At 42.7% G+C, this 20,292-nt stretch overlaps 1 protein-coding gene across 1 annotated transcript in view; it reads right to left on the reverse strand.

The window, feature by feature from the left end:
* The window catches only part of LOC106585515 (rasGAP-activating-like protein 1), a 33,089-nt gene extending 13,208 nt beyond the window's left edge, over positions 1-19,881 (reverse strand). The window contains exons 1-12 of the mRNA XM_014171808.2: positions 19,334-19,881; positions 18,966-19,022; positions 17,404-17,517; positions 16,873-16,934; positions 11,615-11,744; positions 8,198-8,279; positions 7,934-8,074; positions 7,659-7,750; positions 6,932-7,049; positions 6,344-6,497; positions 3,772-3,836; positions 3,406-3,518 (exon numbers count right to left, since the gene is read on the reverse strand). Of these exons, the coding sequence (XP_014027283.2) occupies positions 3,406-3,518; positions 3,772-3,836; positions 6,344-6,497; positions 6,932-7,049; positions 7,659-7,750; positions 7,934-8,074; positions 8,198-8,279; positions 11,615-11,744; positions 16,873-16,934; positions 17,404-17,517; positions 18,966-19,022; positions 19,334-19,398 (1,193 nt within the window). The 5' untranslated portion in view covers positions 19,399-19,881. The remainder of the gene's footprint in view (positions 1-3,405; positions 3,519-3,771; positions 3,837-6,343; positions 6,498-6,931; positions 7,050-7,658; positions 7,751-7,933; positions 8,075-8,197; positions 8,280-11,614; positions 11,745-16,872; positions 16,935-17,403; positions 17,518-18,965; positions 19,023-19,333) is intronic.
* Positions 19,882-20,292: the final 411 nt, after the last annotated feature.

The raw sequence follows: 20,292 nt of genomic DNA on the forward strand, positions 1-20,292 counted from the left end.
TATGTAAACATTCTTAAAGTGGCTAGTGTTCCATTTTTTTAAGTGGCCAATGATATCAGTCTGTAGGAAGGCAGCCGCCTCTCTGTGCTAGTGGTGGCTGTTTAACAATCTGATGACCTTGAGATAGAAGCTGTTTTTCAATCTCTGTCCCAGCTTTGATGCATCTGTACTGACCTCGCCTTCTGGATGGAAGCTGGGTGAACAGGCAGTGGCTCGGAGGGTTATTGTCCTTGATGATCTTTTTTGCCTTCCTGTGACATCGGGTGTTGTAGGTGTCCTGGAGGGCAGGTAGTTTGCCCCAGGTGATGCATTGTGCACCTGCAAAAGTCAGTGAGGGTTTTCGGTGACAAGCCAAATTTTTTCAGCCTCCTGAAATTGCGCATTCTTCGCAAAACACTGTCTGTGTGCGTTGACCATTTCAGTTTGTCGGTGATATGTACATCGAGGAAAATAAAACTTTCCACCTTCTCCACTGCTCTCCTGCCGATGTGGCTTGGGGGGTGCTCCCTTTGCTGTTTCCTGAAGTCCACGATCATCTCTTTTGTATTGCTGACATTGAGTGAGAGGTTATTTTCCTGACACCACACTCCGAGGGCCCTCACCTCCTCCCTGTAGGCTGTCTCGTCGTTGTTGGTAATCAAGCCTATCACTGTTGTGTCGTCTGCAAACTTGATGATTGAGTTGGAGGCGTGCATGGCCACGCAGTCGTGAGTGAACAGAGAATACAGGAGGGGGCTGAGAACGCACCCTTGTGGGGCCCCAGTGTTGAGGATCAGCGGAGTGGAGATGTTGTTTCCTACCTTCACCACCTGGGGGCGGCCCGTCAGGAAGTCCAGGACCCAGTTGCACAGGGCGGGGTCGAGACCCAGGGTCTCGAGCTTAATGATGAGTTTGGAGGGTACAAAAGTGTTGAACGCTGAGCTGTAGTCAATGAACAGCATTCTTACATAGGTATTCCTCTTGTACAGATGGGATAGGGCAGTGTGCAGTGTGATGGTGATTGCATCGTCTGTGGACCTATTGGGGCGGTAAGCAAATTGGAGTAAGTCTAGGGTGACAGGTAGGGTGGAGGTGACATGATCCTTGACTAGTCTCTCAAAGCACTTCATGATGACAGAAGTGAATGGTACGGGGCGATAGTAATTTATTTCAGATTCCTTAGCTTTCTTGGGAACAGGAACAATGGTGGCCATCTTGAAGCATGTGGGGACAGCAGACTGGGATAGGGATGGATTGAACATGTCCGTAAACACACCAGCCAGCTGGTCTGCGCATGCTCTGAGAACGCGGCTCGGGATGCCGTCTGGGCCGGCAGCCTTGCAAGGGTTAACACGTTTAAATGTTTTACACACGTCGGCCACGGAGAAGGGGAGCCCACAGTCTTTGGTAGTGGGCCGCGTCGGTGGCACTGTATTATCCTCAAAGCGCGCAAAGAAGTTGTTTAATTTGTCTGGAAGCAAGATGTCGATGTCCACGACGGGGCTGGTTTTCTTTTTGTAATCCGTGATTGTCTGTAGACCCTGCCACGTACATCTCATGTTTGAGCCGTTGAATTGCGACTCCACTTTGTCTCTATACTGACACTTTGCTTGTTTGATTGCCTTATGGAGGGAATAACTACACTGTTTGTATTGGGCCATATTTCCAGTCGTCTTGCCAGGATTAAATGCGGTGGTACGTGCTTTCAGTTTTGCACAAATGCTGCCATTAATCCACGGTTTCTGGTTAGGGAAGTTTCTGGTTAGGGAAGGTACAACATCTCCTATACACTTCCTTATAAACTCGCTCACCGAGTCAGCGTATACGTCAATGTTATTTTCTGAGGCTACCCGGAACATATCCCAGTCCACGTAATCGAAGCAATCTTGAGCGTGGAATCTGATTGGTCAGACCAAGGTTGGATAGACCTAAGCACGGGCGCTTCCTGTTTTAGTTTCTGCCTATAGGAGGGGAGCAACAAGATGGAGTCATGGTCAGATTTGCCAAAAGGAGGGGCGGGGGAGGGCCTTGTATGCATCACGGAAGTTAGAGTAGCAATGGTCGAGCATGTTACTCGTTCGTGTAATGCAATCGATATGCTGATAGAATTTAGGTAGCCTTGTTCTCAAATTAGCTTTGTTAAAATCTCCAGCTACAATAAATGTAGCCTCGGGATATACGGTTTCCAGTTTGCATAAAGTCCAGTGAAGTTCCTTTATGGCCGTCTTGGTATCCAATTGCAGGGGGATATACACGGCTGTGATGATAACCGAGGAGAGTTCTCTTGGGAGATAATACTGTCAGCATTTGATTGTAAGGAATTCTAGGTCAGGTGAACAAAAGGACTTGAGTTCTTGTATGTTGTTACAATTACACCATGAGTCGTTAATCATGAAACATACACTCCCGCCCTTCTTCTTACCGGAGAGATGTTTGTTCCTGTCAGTGTGATGCACTGAAAATCCCGTTGGCTGTACAGACTCCGACAGCATGTACCCACCTAGCCATGTCTCCGTGAAACAGAGTATGTTACAATCCCAGATATCTCTTTGGAAAGCAACTCTTGCTCTGATTTCGTAGATTTTGTTAACTAGGGACTGGACATTAGTGAGTAATATACTCGGAAGCAGTGGGTGGTGTGCGTGCATCCGAAGCCTCACTAGAAGACCGCTCCGGCACCCTTTCTTCCATTTTGGGTCAGCCTCTGGAATCAGTTTGAATGCCCTGGGAGGTGCAGACAAAGGATCCGCTTTGGGAAAGTTGTATTCCTGGTCGTAGTGCTGGTTGTGCTGGTAAGTTGACGTCTCTCTGATATCCAATAGTTCTTCCTAGCTGTATGTAATAACACTTAAGGTTTTCTGGGCTAATAATGTAAGAAATAATACATAAATTTAAAAAAAAAAAATACTGCACAGTTTCCTAAGGACTAGAAGCGAAGTTGCCATCTCTATCGGCGCCATCTTGTCAATCAGGCGCCATCTTGTCAATCAGGCGCCATCTTATACATTTCATGTCTCAATAGATCCCTCAGTGTTATTACGTCTGTGGAAACTTGACCACTAATGTGGTACAGTAGATAGCAGGTTACGTCTATGGAGATGTAGGATCAGTCTCTGTAAATGATCAGGTCTGGTCTGGGCAGATATAGGGATGATAGATACTGGATATGGGTGGGTGTCAGAGATAGGCATCTCAGGGGGTTCTCTCTGGTTGCCAGGCAACAAACTTCCCCCATTTTTACATTCCTTTTTCATGTCTTGATGTTGTCTTCTCCAGTCACACTGTGGAGGACGTGGGGATTATGCTATGATGCAAGTCTTATATACTGTAGATGTTATGGGTTGTTATCCAGGAAACTAGTATATCTCTGAGGGTGTAAACAATCATTTTCACACCTGTATTTCGACACCAGTATTTTCTGTTTACCTGGTTCTGTTCAGGTCAATTTTACACGGGTCCAGCTCAATGTACTTCTTCTCCTCAAAGATGCGGTTAATGATAGGCTTCAGGATCTCATGAAGGTACAGCATCCCCACAGCCTGCCAGTGCACAATACCTCACATTTAGAAAACATCCATTCAAAGCTATTTTATATATATCCAGTCAGTTTACACAGCTAATGCCAGTTATTCAGAACAACAGTGGTTCTTAGATTTAAGTCATTCCCATGTCTTTAGGACTAGGCTATAGTGCTTTACTGTGAGACCGGTAAGAGCAAAGTGAGAATCCAGCTAACACATTGGATTGACAGAGAGAGCATGCCCAGACAACATGATGAGAATTCCTACTCACCTTCATGAACTGTTCCATGGCCTTAGAAGCTAGTGAGTTGGACCGGAACAGGATGTTTGGATCCACTGTCAGAGAGATACATTAAAGAGTAGAGGAATGTAAGCTATACATTTCAGGGACATCATATTTCTAAACCACTGTGTATGGGGCTAAGAGGAGTAATAAACCAAATACTGATCTCGGTCAGCTAGGGCTACATCAATACTAGTGCTAATCTATTTTCAAAGAGGACTTTCATTGGCCCCATTTTCTACCCAAGTTACCTTTATCCTTGGAGGGAGGAACATTGATGTAGTCATAGTGATATGACCTATTGCCGGGCAAAATGTTTTATACTGAACAAAAATATAAACGCAATGTAAAGTGTTGGTCCCATGTTTCATGAGCTGAAATTAAAAAGATCCCAGAAAATCTCCATAAGCACAAAAAGCTTATTTCTCTCAAATGTTGTGCACAAATTTGTTTACAGCCCTGTTAGTGAGCATTTCTCCTTGGCCAAGATAATCCATCCGCCTGTCAGGTGTGGCATATCAAGAAGCTAATTAAACAGCATGATCATTACACAGGTCCACCTTGTGCAGAGGACAATAAAAGGCCACTGTTTTGAGGGAGCGTGCAATTGGCATGCTGACTGCAGGAATGTCCACCAGAGTTGTTGCCAGAGAATTGATTGTTAATTTCTCTACCACAAGTCGCCTTCAACATAATTTTAGAGAATTTGGTAGTACGTTCAACTGTGTTCACAACCACAGATCACATGTAACCACGTCAGCCCAGGACCTCCACATCCGGCTTCTTCACCTGCGGGATTGTCTGAGACCATTCACCTGGACAGCTGATGAAAGTGTGGTATGCACAACCAAATAATTTCTGCACAAACTGTCAGCTCATCTGCATGCACGTTGTCCTCACCAGGGTCTTGACCTGACTGCAGTTTGGCGTTGTAACTGACTTCAGTGGGGAAATGCTCACCTTCGATAGCCACTGGCACACAGGAGAAGTGTGCTCTTCACGGATGAATCCTGGTTTCAACTGTACCGGGCAGATGGCAGACAGCGTATATGGCGTCGAGTAGTTTTCTGATGTCAACGTTGTGAACAGAGCGCCACATTGTGGCGGTAGGGTTATGGTATCGGCAGGTATAAGCTACGAACAATGAACATAATTGCATTTTATCGATGGCAATTTGAATAGACAGAGATACCAAATCCTGAGCCCCATTTGTCGTGCCATTCATCCACCACCATCACCTCATGTTTCAGCATAGTAATGCACACACCCCATGTCGCAAGGATCTGTACACAATTCCTGGAAGCTGAATATGTCCTAGTTCTTCCATGGTCTGCATTCTCACCAGACATGTCGCCCATTGAGCATGTTTGGGATGCTCTGGATCAATGTGTACGACAGTGTGTTCCAGTTCCCACCAATATCCAGCTACTTCACACAGCCATTGTAGAGGAGTGGGACAGCATTCCACAGGCCACAATCAACAACATGTTCAACTCTATGCAAAGGAGATGTGTCGTGCTGCATGAGGCAAATGGTGGTCACACCAGATACTGACTGGTTTTCTGATCCATGCCCCTACCTTTTTAAGGTATCTGTGACCAACAGATTAATATCTGTATTCCCAGTCATGTGAAATCCATTGATTAGGGCCTAATTTATTTATTTAAATTGACTGATTTTCTTATATGAACTGTAACTCAGTGATAGTAAAATCTTTGAAATTGTTGCATATTGCGTAAATATTTTTGATCAGTGTAGTTGTAGGCCAGAAGCTCATTTGTGAGAAGAGAAGAGCTGCCAGCTCTTTTATGATATTAAAAAGGATGTTAAAAGTTTGTTCTACCACACCACTTCTTCAACATAAATTAATTTCTAGTTTTTTTTCTCACTTTTTGTTTTCTCACATTTTTCTACTCCCCAATGTCTATTTTGATCTTATGATCAACGAGCTCCCTTTTAGATCGTGTGGAGTTGCTATGGAAACTTTGCTTGTTATCACAAGCCACACTAACAGAAAGTGAGAAAAAAAAGAGCACAACTAAACTCCTTATGACTTAGCCTGGGGACCCGAGTGGAGACAGGAACATAATTAATGAACACCCAGAATGTGTCAAACAACAGTAAGGATGAATAATTGCTGGAGGTCTGATTAATATAATGCTGCACCGCCCGCCCACACAGACAGACTGACCCTGGCTACTGCTGCGATTAGAGAGAGAGAGCGTCAAATCAGAGTTAAATACCAGCATTGTTTAGAGCCTCTGCAGGATACGCAGGAACAAGAGCAGGTGATCAACTGGGCTCTTTTTTAATCTGCCTAGCACATATACACTCAAAGTTCCTTCCAACACTGTCCACTACCTTAACCTACACAGTGTCTGGTTGTTCACAGCCGCAAGCTCCTTCCAACACTGCCCATTACCTCAACCTTCACTACATCCAAGAGACTCAGTGGTCATATAACCATGATTTTTGACAAGAGCATCTAGAAAAGCATACGCTCAGGAATATGACTTTCCTGTCCTATGTTAAATTGCCCCAGCCAGCCAGTATATCTTACAGGTGTGGTTGACCTCGCGGGTGTTGAGGTAGTCCAGGAAGGGCACCACCAGGCCCTGCCCCAGGTAGATCTTGACCAGGGTCATGGCCACGTCCTGCCGGCTCTCCACCGTGGTCACCTCCTCCAACATGGTCAGGGGGCTGCCGTCCTCCACCTGGGGTGGGTCAGAGCGTAGAGACAGTCAGGGTCCATTAGCCAGGTGTTCATTTATGAGAGGAAGCTGGCTATGTGTCTGTCAGCCATGGGGCACAGTAGGCTCTATATACTGTATAAACCCTGTGGTGAAAGGATGTGGTATATAGTAAGAAATCTAAAGAATTAAATATATTTTCATAGGAAGGAATCACGCACCATGGCATCTGTCGTTCTGCCCCTGAACAATGCAGTTAACCCACTGTTCCCCGGTAGGCTGTCATTGTAAATAACAATTTGTTCTTAACTGACTTGCCTAGTTAAATAAAGGTTACATTTAAAATAAAAAATGGCATGAAAAATTTAATACATTAGTGGTTGAACAAATCAGAAAAATATCCTGTAGAATTAGTTAATAACAATTGGTTGTGTATGTGACAGCAGTGTGATGTTGACCTCAGCAGGAGAGATGACTGACTGCACCAGCAGGTCAATGAGAGGCTGGTAGTACATGGAGGGCAGAATACGGTCCTCCACCAGACGCACCTTCAGTCGCAGCGCACCCAGCTTACCTCTGTGGACAGCGAGAGCGAGAGGCCTCAGAGACACTACAGTCACGACATTCTTAATTAAACAATACTCACAAGAAGTTCGCTTAGCACAAGAATGTTATAGCACAGGTAGTGCTGAGCATTACCAGGGGAATGTGCCCACATTATATTAGGTTTGGTGGCGTGATGTGCGACAACCACCCTGTAATGGTTATTTTTTATAGTTTCCTGTCCCCTAACATATTGGGAATGACAGGCCTTCTGATAGTACCTTTTCATTCCTTCCCAAACAAGCACTCCCTAAAGCTGTGACTCACTCCCTAATGACTCTCTCGCTCTTTCTGTGTGTGTGTGCGCGTGTGTGCGCGTGTGTGCACGCACGTTGAAAAGGGAAATAGTCAAAAACCTGAAATAAAAAACCATCCCAGGCAGGACACCAGACAAACAACTGATGTCAATCGTGGCCTGTGGCATTAGAGGGGGACCAATATGTCCTCAAGTCCTACTTAACGTCACAAGTGACATTTAAGATGAAGAAATATACATAAAAAACCACCCCCCTCCCTCTCTCTCATACACACACAAACCGATACACATCCACACAACCACACTAACACCCATACACTCCTTACCCAGCATCATCCTCATTGTTTCCCAGGGGCAGCAGACGAAACCAACCCTGTACCAGAGGTGTCTTGTGCAGGCAAGCAAAAGGGATTTCCACCTGAACATGAAAACAAATAACCAATACATCATACACTAAACTGAAACAGTATTATACCACCAAAAATACATATTTGTATTTGTAAAAGTATGAATCATTCTATATAGTAGAAATAAGTATAACGTGTCCTCACAGATTAACATAAGTATGAGGGATTGGACTTTAGGAACATAACCGCTTCACCTTTCCCAGGAAGTCATTTTTGCCCACCATGTCCCAGTCCCAGACCTCCACTGTGACAGTCCCTCCCTCAGACAGCTCCTCTGTCTCAAGCTCCAACTCCAGGGTCTCACCCCAGTGTGGGTAACGAGTCTTTTTAATGATCTGACAGACAAACACAGAAGAAAAACATTTCATATACTATTTAACATAATCAGTCGTTGTCTCCGCTAAAGTTGGTGATTCATTCAGACATGTACACGTTATCCAGCTCATCTCCCTACTCACCGAAGTCTCTGCACTGTGGTTATTGAAGAGGATTCTGGCAAAGGGATCAGAGGTTCCAGAAATGTCTCTTGGTGCCAAGTCTCTAAGAGGTCAACAAACAGAAACACATTAGTGCATGAGCAACCCCTGACCTTTTACAGGGTTCTGGAATTATTCAATGAGCGGGGTGATATGTGCATATATCATTCTCCTACATTTTACATTAGTCTGCCAAATCTAAAGATGAAAGAACTTTGAGGGGCTGTGTAGATGTAATAGTGAGATGGTAAGTGTAGTGAGATAGTAAATGTAGTGAGAAAGTGAGATAGTAAGGATAGTGAGATAGTAAGTGTAGTGAGATAATGAGACAGTAAGTGTAGTGAGATAGTAAGTATAGCGAGATAGTAAGTGTGGTGAGATAGTAAGTGTGGTGAGATAGTAAGTGTGGTGAGTTGTGTAGAGACAGTGTAGTGAGATAGTAAGTATAGCGAGGTAGTGAGATATTAAGTGTAGTGTCAGAAGGTTAGTAAGGATAGTGAGATAAGTGTAGAGAGTGAGATAGTAAGAGTAGTGAGATATTAAATGTAGTAAGATAGTAAGTGCGGTGAGATCGTAAGTGTAGTGAGATAGTGAAATAGTATGTGTAGAGACTGTGAGATAGGGAGATAAAGTGTAGTAAGATAGTAAGTGTAGTGAGACAGTGAGATTAGTGAGAGAGTGTAGTGAGATAGTGACTAGTGAGATAAAGAGATAGTAAGTGTAGTGAAATAGTAAGTGTAGTGAGAAAGTAGGTGTGGTGAGATAGTGAGTGTAGTGAGAGTGAGTGTAATGAGACAGTGATATAGTAAGTGTAGTGAGAAAGTGTAGTGAGATAGTGGATGTAGTGAGACAGTGAGATAGTAAGTGTAGTGAGAAAGTGTCGGGAGATAGTACGTGTAGTGAAAAAGTATGTGTATAGACTGAGATAGGGAGGTAAAGTGTAGGGAGACAGTAAGTGTAGTGAGATAATGAGATAGTAAGTATTGTAAAATAGTAAGTGTAGTGAGAAAGTAAGTGTAGTAAGATAGTGAGTGTAGTGAGAGGGAGTGTAGTGAGACATTGAGATAGTAAGTGTAATGAGAAAGTGTAGTGAGATAGTGGGTGTAGTGAGACAGTGAGATAGTAAGTGTAGTGATAAAGTGTAGGGAGATTGTATGTGTAGTGAAAAAGTGAATGTAGTAAGATTGTATGTGTAGCGAGACAGTAAGTGTAGTGAGTATAGTGAGATAGTGAGTGTAGCGAGATAGTAAGTGAGATAGCAAGTGTAGTGAAAGTGAGATAGTGAGTGTAGTGAGAGTGATATATTGAGTGTAGTAAGATAGTAATTGTAGTGGGTTAGTGAGATTAGTGAGAGAGTGTAGTGAGATAATGAGATAGTAAGTGTAGTGAGATGGTAAATGTAATGAGACTGAGATAGTAAGTGTATTGAGAGTGAGATGTTGAGTGTGGTAAGATAGTAATTGTAGTGACAGTAAGTGTAGTGAGATAGTGAGTGTAGTGAGATGGTAAGTATAGTGAGATAGTAAGTGGAGTGAGAGAGTGAGTTTAGTGAGACAGTAAGTGTAGTGAGAGTGAGATAGTGAGTGTAATGAGACAGTGAGATAGTAAGTGTAGTGAGAAAGTGAGTGTAGTGAGAGTGAGGTACCCCTACCTACATGTACAAATTACTTCGACTAACCTGTACCCCCGCACATTGATGCGGTACCCACTGTAAATAGCCTCGTTATTGTTATGTCATTTTATTGTGTTACTTTTCCTTTTTTATTTATATTTTCTTAACTCTATTTCTTCAACTGCAGTGTTGGTTAAGGGCTTGTAAGTAAGGATTTAATGGTAAGGTCCTACACCTGTTGTATTCGGCGCATGTGACAAATAACATTTTATTTTATTTTATTTGAGATAGTGAGTGTACTGAGATAGTGCGCGTAGTGAGATGATATATTTAGTGAGACTGAGATAGTGAGATAGTGAGTGTAGTGGGACAGTGAGATGATGGTAAGTGTAGTGAGATTATATATTTAGTGAGACTGAGATAGTGAGTGTAGTAAGTGTAGTAGTGAGTGTGAAATAGTGAGTGTAATGAGATAGTAATTGTAGTGACAATGAGTGTAGTGAGATGGTGAGACAGTCAGTGAAGTAAGTGTAGTGAGCTAGTGAGTGTAGCGAGATAGTAAGTGTAGTGAGATGGTAAGTGTAGTGAGACAGTGAAATAGTAAGTGTAGTGAGAAAGTGAGTGTATTGAGAGTGAGATAGTGAGTGTAGTGAGATAGTGAGTATAGTGGGATAGTGAGATGGTAAGTGTAGGGAGACAGTAAGATCCTGAGTGTAGTGAGATAGTGAATGTAGTGAGATGGTAAGTGTAGTGAGACAGTGAGTGTAGTGGGATCGTGAGTGTTGTGAGAAAGTAAGTGTATTGAGATAGTTAGTATAGTGAGATAGTGAGTGTAGTGAGAGTGAGATATTAAGTGTAGTGAGACAATGAGATTCAAATAACCAACTTATCATCCAGCTTTGATTATTTGAACAAGCTGTGTAGTGCTAGGGCAAAAAACTAACTGTGCACCCAGGGGGGGGCCCAAACCCAGGACCGAGTTTGGGAAACCCTTGTCTACAGGACACAAAGGCAAAGGAGCACCAGACATTCTAAAATCTGCTGTTTGATACAATGTTTTCCATGCGGTGCTCTGCTTCCAAGAGAGAAAACAAAGTTGCTTCATCCCCTAATCTGAATTCTCTGGAACACTATGCTCATTGTCATTGGTTGTCACCCTCTGTGCAGAGCTTAGCTGGAAGACCTCAGTGGAAAAATGTTAGGATTTCTTAGTAGAAAATAAATAAACTGAAACCCCTAATTTTAAACGTATGGCAGTGCTGAGAGAAGGCCAGATATAGTTGGAAGCCCTCCTTCAGAGGGTATTGAGAATGTTGCCAATGATTGCATAAAGCCTTCAGAAACAGCCACGCTGGACGGCGGCCATGCTCACAGTGCTCAGTCTCCATCCTGTTACTGAAGCCCTCTCAGGGACCTCTATGCCTCTCATTTCTTATGGATGTCTCTGTGGCACGTTCCTTTTGCTAAATGAAATGAGCTTATCCTCCTCAAAATCTGCTTCCTGTAACTCTTTGGCTTTGGTGTCTGCTGGCACTTCAACAGGCAGGTAAACACAATATCCTCTAGGACTTATTTACTTTAAGAATAAAGGCGACAGCAATAACATTGATTGCTGAGCATTGCAGATATTGTGAATTCGTCCACAACACATTAGTCACTGTAAGATGATCTGTCAAAGAGGATGAGCATTTTGCCAATATTTTGAGATTGAAGAAGCAGTTATGCATTTCAATAAGAGACCATAACAGCTTAGTAGCATCAATTAACCAATAAAGTATGTGTCTTACCTGGCCTCTATGAAATGGCATCGTAGTCCTACACCTTTGGCATCTCTGAGAAGCTCCAGACTAAAGTGGATCTCCCCCTGCACCTCCTCATCCGGGTCCACCCGGGTCAGATTCAGCCAATTATCTAACCCTGGACACAGGGGACATTACAACACATACAGTGCCTTCAGAAAGTGTTCACACCCTTTGACTTTTTCCAACATTCTGTTGTGTTAAATTGAGATTTTTTTGTCACTTGCCTAAACACAATACCCCATAATGTCAAAATGGAATTATATTTTTGGAAAAAAATTAAAATGAATAAAAAATCTAAAGCTGAAATGTCTTGGGTCAATAAGTATTCAACCCCTTTCAACCCCAAGCCAAGATAGTTCAGGAGTAAAAATGTGCTTAACAAGTCACATGGATTCACTTCGTGCAATAACAGTGTTTAACATGATTTTTGAATAACTTTTTATTTAACTAGCCATGTCAGTTAAGAACAAATTCTTCTTTACAATGACAGCCTAGGAACAGTGGGTTAACTGCCTTGTTTAGGGGCAGAATAACAGATTTTTACCTTGTCAGCTCAGGGATTCAATCCACCAACCTTTTGGTTACTGGCCCAATGCTCTAACCACTAGGCTAACTGCCACTCTTACCACTAGGCTAACTACCTCATCTCTGTACATAACACATAAACTCAGCAAAAAAAGGAACGTCCCTTTTTCAGGACCCTGTCTTTCAAAGATAATTCGTAAAAATCCAAATAACTTCACAGATCTTCATTGTAAAGGGTTTAAACACACCATGCTTGTTCAATGAACAATAAACAATTAATGAACATGCACCTGTGGAACGGTCGTTAAGACACTAACAGCTTACAGACGGTAGGCAATTAAGGTCACAGTTATGAAAACTTAGGACACTAAGGGTGCCCAGGGTCCCTGCTCATCTGCGTGAACGCGCCTTAGGCATGCTGCAAGGAAGCATGAGGACTGCAGATGTGGCCAGGGCAATAAATTGCAATGTCCGTACTGTGAGATGCCTAAGACAGCACTACAGGGATCGTCCTAACAGTGGGAGACCATGTGTAACAACACCTGCACAGGATCCGTACATCCAAACATCACACCTGCGGGACAGGTACAGGATGGCAACAACAACTGCCCGAGTTACACAAGGAACGCACAATTCCTCCATCAGTGCTCAGACTGTCCGCAATAGGCTGAGAGAGGCTGGACTGAGGGCTTGTAGGCCTGTTGTAAGGCAGGTCTTCACCAGACATCACCGGCAACAACGTCGCCTATGGGCACAAACCCACCATCCCTGGACCAGACAGGACTGGCAAAAAGTGCTCTTCACTGACGAGTCACGGTTTTGTCTCACCAGGGGTGATGATCGTATTCGCGTTTATCGTTGAAGGAATGAGCGTTACACCGAGGCCTGTACTCTGGAGCAGGATCTATTTGGAGGTGGAGGGTCAGTCATGGTCTGGGGCGGTGTGTCACAGCATCACCGGACTGAGCTTGTTGTCATTGCAGGCAATCTCAACACTGTGCGTTACAGGGAAGACATCCTCCTCCCTCATGTGGTACCCTTCCTGCAGGCTCATCCTGACATGACCCTCCATCATGACAATGCCACCAGCCATACTGCTCGTTCTGTGTGTGATTTCCTGCAAGACAGGAATGTCAGTGTTCTGCCATAGCCAGCGAAGGGCCCGGATCTCAATCTCATTGAGCACATCTGGGACCTGTTGGATCGGAGGGTGAGGGCTAGGGCCATTCCCCCCAGAAATGTCCGGGAACTTGCAGGTGCCTTGGTGGAAGAGTGGGGTAACATCTCACAGCAAGAACGGGTAAATATGGTGCAGCCCATGAGGAGGAGATGCACTGCAGTACTTAATGCAGCTGGTGGTCACACCAGATACTGACTGTTACTTTTGATTTTGACCCCACCTTTGTTCAGGGACACATTATTCCATTTCTGTTAGTCACATGTCTGTGGAACTTGTTCAGTTTATGTATGAGTTGTTGAATCTTGTTATGTTCATACAAATATTTACACATGTTAAATTTGCTGAAAGTAAACGCTGTTGACAGTGAGAGGACGTTTCTTTTTTTTGCTGAGTTTATAATTATCTGTAAGGCTCCTTAGTCAAGCAGTGAATTTCAAACACATATTCAACAAAAAATACCAGGGAGGTTTTCCAGTGCCTCGCAAAGAAGGGCACCTATTGGTAGATGGGTAAAGATTTAAAAAGCAGACATTGAATATCCCTTTGAGCATGGTGAAGTTATTATTTACACTTTGGATGGTGTATCAATACACCCAGCCACTACAAACATACAGATTGTCTTTCCTAACTCAGTTGCTCATGGGATGTCACCATGAAGCTAATGGTAACTTTAAAACAGTTACAGAGTTTAATGGCTGTGATAGGAGAAAACTGAGGATGGATCAACAACATTGTAGTTATTCCACAATACTAACCTAAATGACAGAGTGAAAAGAAGGAAGCCTGTACAGAATAAAAATATTCCAAAACATGCATCCTGTTTGCAATAAAGTACTAAAGTAAAATAGCAAAAAATATGGCAAAGAAATGTACTTTATGTCCTAAATACAAAGCATTATGTTTGGGGAAATTCAGCACAACACATCACTGAGTACCACTTTTCATATTTTTGAAGAATGTTGAAAGAATAATGTGCAAAAATTGTACAATCCAGGTGTGCAAAGCTGCTAGAGACTTACCCAGCAAGACTCACAGCTGTAGTCACTGCCAAAGGTGATTCTAACATGTATTGACTTAGTGTTATATTACATACAAATGTTCAATTTTTTCTTCCAATTTGACATTAGAGGTTTTTGTGTAAATCATTGACAAAAAAAAATATTCAAATATTTTTTTGCCTACTTTGTAACAACAAAATGTGGAAAAAGTCAAGGGGTGTGAATACTTTCTGAAGTCACTGTATGTGGCATTTAATAAAGCCTATCAGGGAAATCATAGAAAACAGACAGCCTAGTACTATACCAATAATGCCTAGTGTCTCTAACTAACGGGCAGTGCCATGCATGTCTCTGTTAATGTGAACATTTACTCAACCCTTAAACACATTCCCATTGATAAGTCCAACCCTGGATAAATGTCTGGTACATATACAACATGATCAAAAGTATGTGGACACCTGCTCATCGAATATCTCATTCCGAAATCGTGGGCATTAATATGGAGTTGGTCCCCCCTTGGCTGCTGTAACAGCCTCCACTCTTCTGGGAAGGCATTCCACATTCCATTCAGCCACAAGAGCATTAGTGAGGTCAGGGCAGGCCAGTCAAGTTCTTCCACACCGATCTCGACAAACCATTTCTGTATGGATCTCACTTTGTGCATTGGCGCATTAACATGCTGAAACAGGAAAGGGCCTTCCCCAAATTGTTGCCACAAAGTTGGAAGCACAGAATCATCTAGAATGTCATTGTATGCTGTAGTGTTAAGATTTCCCTTCACTGGAACTAAGGGGCCTAGCCCAAACCATAACAAACAACCCCAGACCATTATTCCTCCTCCACCAAACTTTACAGTTGGCACTATGCATTGGGCAGGTAGCATTCTCCTGCCATCCGCCAAACCCAGATTCGTCCGTCTGACTGCCAGATAGTGAAGCGTGATTCATCACTCCAGAGAACGCGTTTCCACTGCTCCAGAGTCCAATGGCGGTGGGCTTTACACCACTCTATCTGACGCTTGGCATGAAATGGAAACCCATTTCATGAAGCTCCCGGGGAACAGTTCTTGTGCTGACATTACTTCCAGAGGCAGTTTAGAACTCGGAAGTGAGTGTTGCACCTGAGGACAGAAGATTTTTACGTGCTATGTGCTTCAGCACGTGGCGGTCCCATTCTGTGAGCTTGTGTAGCCTACCACTTCACGTCTGAGCCGTTGTTGCTCCTAGACGTTTCCACTTCACAATAACAGTACTTACAGTTGACTGGGACAGCTCAAGCAGGGCAGAAATTTGACGAACTGACTTGTTGGAAAGGTGGCATCCTGTGACGGTGCAACGTTGAAAGTCACTGAGCTCTTCAGTAAGGCCATTCCACTGCCAATGTTCGTCTATGGAGATTGCATGGCTGTGTACTGGATTGTATAAACCTGTCAGCAACGGATGTCGCTGAAATAGCTGCATCCACTAATTTGAAGGGGTGTCCACATACTTTTGTATATATAGTGTACAGTATATCAAAAGACGAGGATTGTTTGTGTGTGATAATATGAGGACTGCTGCTGACATTTCCGGTTGAGATACAAGGTGGCGAGGGCAGTGACTTCAGTTTCACAGCCAAAAGAGGAGAGAATTCCTAAGATCCTGTGAAGGAGTTGTTGACTCAGTGGCAACATGTTGCAGTGAATCAGGACTGAATGCAGAATGTTCCCTGGAGAGAGACATGGGTATAAGACACTAACTAACAGAGAAAGTGTCACATTTGCTTTCATGTAGTGTCAAAACACATTCAAAGTAACAATATAATTATTATACCCAGTTGCCATGGATAAGGAAAAGCAGGGCAAAGACATTATTGCTATATATTCTAACTAATTCCCACATTAAAAGTTACTGTAGGAGAGTCAGGTGTGCTGTGGTGAAGAAAGGCGCAGGCTGGCTGTTTGAAAAGCTTTCGGTTGCTTCTCACAGACTATAGTGGTGTTTTAAACAAAAGGATAGCTGCACTGTACAATGAATGATCCTGGAGTTGATGCAAACCCTGATTCAAGGAGCAATCCTGCAAACAAATGTAACCATGTACAGGCCATTCTCTCCCTGTCTGTTCGCTGTCCAATGAGAAGGAAGCTGTTTGGCTCATAGGGACGAATATGTAGAGAATAGTATATGATCAAACAAGCATAGCAGTCAGAAAATGAATCTCTAAATTAACCTATGGATTTGTGAGAATACACTGGCAACATTTCCCAGCAACAGGATCTAAAAAAGACCCAGCTCTTCAATCACAGTGACCTACATGGCAGCGCCTTACTCAGAGTCATGGGAATAACCCCTCTCTGATGACCCTTTGCTCTTTTGGTTTACCCTCTCTAGCATGGCATAGACAGAGAAGCAGACCCACAGATCTCAACCGTAGCACGACAATTCTATAAATCAATAAGCATTTAGATGTGTTTCTGTGCTGGTAGTTTTTCCTATCATCTCAGTGCCACCCACTCATTTAAAGCCACAAACAGTATTGTGACATATAGTGATCAGGTTTACCTTTAACCTTGGCCCCGATGGTGTCTTTGCTCAGCGATATCTTTCCAATGACGTCATCATGGCTAGGGCAAAAAAAAGGGAGAACATAAGTCACAATTAACAAAAACGTATAACTGAAAATAAAGGTCTTCACATGAGGTATTTCTCAAAAAAGGACTTAACATCCTATAAAGTGACCTCATAATACAGTAAGAATTATATACATAGACGGAGGAGGTTGTTGATCAGGAGACTGAGGTAGTATTTCATTTCTCAATCTGTGCTACCATCTGTATGTCGATGTTTGTTTATTGAAAGCGTTCAGGTTTTTCCAAAACACACATCCATGATTCTTCACCCAGTCAGTCTGGATACAAAACTCTAAAATCACAGCCTCTGTTAAACAAGCCAACACAATCATGAACATCTCTTCAATTACAAAACTATGATAACTCTACAGGTTATAACCTGTTTATACACAATTATCAACTAATTTGTTGACACAGAAACACTACAATAATTCTCTCTGACAGATGTTAAAGACAATCTTACCCAATGGTGTCCTCATCCATGACATAGAAGGAGAGAGAGTGGAACCCCGTTGGGAGGTGCAGTGTGTATTCTTCTCCCCAGAAAGGGTTGAGGTTCTTCCACACGGTGGCTGTCCTGCAAGGTAACAGTGCAAATAATAGTAACCACAGAAAGTACTACATGACCCTTATTTCTTATTCATAACCATAATCCCTTTCATTGTGAATGTCAGTAACAATGAAAGACAACAACTTACAATGAAGGCTGTGTGGGGAATATTGTGATGTGTTGAAAGTAATGAAACAGTGATAGAATAACAATGCAATAGCTTCAAAAGGCAGTGTGTGGAATAACAAAATACAAGTCTATATGCAATCATTTTTAAATCAGACTTTTCATTATGAAACATTAACTACTGCAGATGCTCTAACCATAAACTGGAGATTGCAAACCTGCTGTCTAGACATGAAATTGAGGAATGACTTCTACATCATGTCCTCTATGCCAATGGGAAGCAGGACGGTCTATTTTCATCAGTAATGTGCATCCCTTTATTATAATGAAACTCTGCTTTTCCAGACACCATTACCCCACAGCAGGGTCAATGCACCAAGTCGTCCAGAAAGCACACAGTCAGTGAGTCAGTGAGCTGATAATGAGACAGCCAGAGACTGATGCAGATCTCTGCAGTCAGTCAACCCTCCAACTCCTCTCATTGTGGGAGAGGAAACAACTAAATGAAAAGACAAAACAAATGCATTTTATCAACCGCTGAAACATCAGTTTGTCAGGAAAGAGGTGTCGGGAGTGTTGGGAGTCTTGATTAGCCGGGAGTTGTGATTAACTCGTTAGTCATTCCACATGAGGACAATGCGACAGGTAATGAACCAGCAGAGGGGAGTACATAGTTCCCAAAAGACAACAAATGAAACATATGGGACATTTATATACAGAGTACACTTGTGTGAACACACACAGCCAAACCCCGGGCAACGCGCTGCATGAACATGTCCCCCTACCATCAGCCTTCCATGGCCCTGCCTGGAGCCGGGAATGGGAACGGGAGCTCCCTGCAATAATTTATGTCCCCTCTCCATGGTTACCTACTGGTGTCTTAAAGGCCAGCCCTGGATCAGGTTCAATTGCACTTGGGGGGCTCAACCTAAGAACACCACAGTCCTTATCAGTGATCACACACCTAGCCTACTATACCACACTCCTGCCATGCTAGCCTGTATAAAACATAGCGGGGCACCCAAAGTCCAGCAACCGACTCCTCATTATACATCCTGTTCCTATCCTGTTCTGAATTCAACGTGTGTGAGAGCAATCAGAGGTTTGGCATAGAGTAAAGACAACATGATAGGATACAACACTGTTTCCTTAGAACTGATAAATATATTTTGCCATTGCATTAACAGTAGTGCCCTATCAGTTTTAACGTTTTTGGCAGCAGCATGCCACTTGCTGTCACATACAATTTTGAAGTAAACGTTTAGCCCATTTATCAATCACATTTATAAAACAGTCAAATTGAGTAGCAAACAAAGCAAGAATGAATATGACTGATATGATGGACTCACCTGGCCACAACTTCATTGTCAACTTTTACAATGCAGTATGGGTCACTGGTCCCAGAGCTTGACAGATAAAAATAAATATTTTTAAAGATGGAATGAAGGTCGCAGAGGAAACCTACAGATATGCTCTTCCCTTATCAGTTGCGAAATACATTATTGATATAAATATCTTAAACACCTGTCATGTCTAGGCTACTTGTAGTCACATTTTACCACTAATATCTCAATAAGTGCTGTAAAACAAAGGTATTCTTAACTTCCAAACAAGTGTACATCCTAGTATGAGAGTACTTCACACAACGAGAAACCTATAAGCAAGCAAATAGGAGTAATTGCTGCCCGTTGCATAAGTACAATTAAGACATACTTACACGTCTTTGACTGGAAGGCTCCTGCCCTCTACAATACGGAAATATAGGGATGTGTTTTTGGCCATTTTTGACAAAAGAGAATGGTTTTGCCACTTCTTTTAATCTGCACATCCGTGATCCTTTCAACGGTGCTCCCTATGGTGCTCGCCTCCTCCGCAACTGGATCCTCTTCATTTCTGGCACCTTTTGCGCATGACGGCGTATCGTGCCTATGTTATAATCAATGATCTATCGTTTTCAATGTACAGTAGGCTTATTTGATACAGAATTAACAGCCACGTTGCAAATTTATAAGAGTAAGGTCACTATAAGCAAACAATGTTATAAAATATTTGGGTGGAAACAACCCAAGGAAAAACAAAATATGTAAAGTATAGTGCCAATTACTAATTACTGCCATTTACTTTCCTAATTTGGGTCATTTGAAGAAAATAGTCATCCCATGCGTTCTTTTTTCATTTCCAGATGAAATTAGCATTTGTAGTATATATCATACTACTGTTTTACAAAAAAAATGCAGTGGCTACTTTTAAAAACTATACATCTTTAGGCGTCATTGCCCTCATCAATCTACACATGACTTGCCGAAATGACAGGACACGATCAACCGCAGCTAGAAACTGTAGAATCTTCGCTCGATTGACAGTGTACAGCGCGCGCCATCTGGCGGGCGAATTTAGCTCCTGCGAATTTAGCTCTCGCGAACCCCACACTCGCTTTTGTCTCTGTAAAATAATAATTTAATATTTCCATTTAACTTATCTTTGCTAATATGATAAATACCACGAATGATGACAAACCTGCAATTAAATAAATGTAATAAATAAAGTTAAAAATATGAATTACAAGCAGGTATCTTATAGACAACAAACCCTTCCATGGGTAGTGCTAATAGGAATCCTTGGCCCTACCCTAAACCATAACCCTAACCCTAACCGCTACCCTTACCCTAACATTAA

This window comes from Salmo salar, chromosome ssa24 (assembly GCF_905237065.1).
Source record: "Salmo salar chromosome ssa24, Ssal_v3.1, whole genome shotgun sequence".
NCBI lineage: Eukaryota > Metazoa > Chordata > Actinopteri > Salmoniformes > Salmonidae > Salmo > Salmo salar.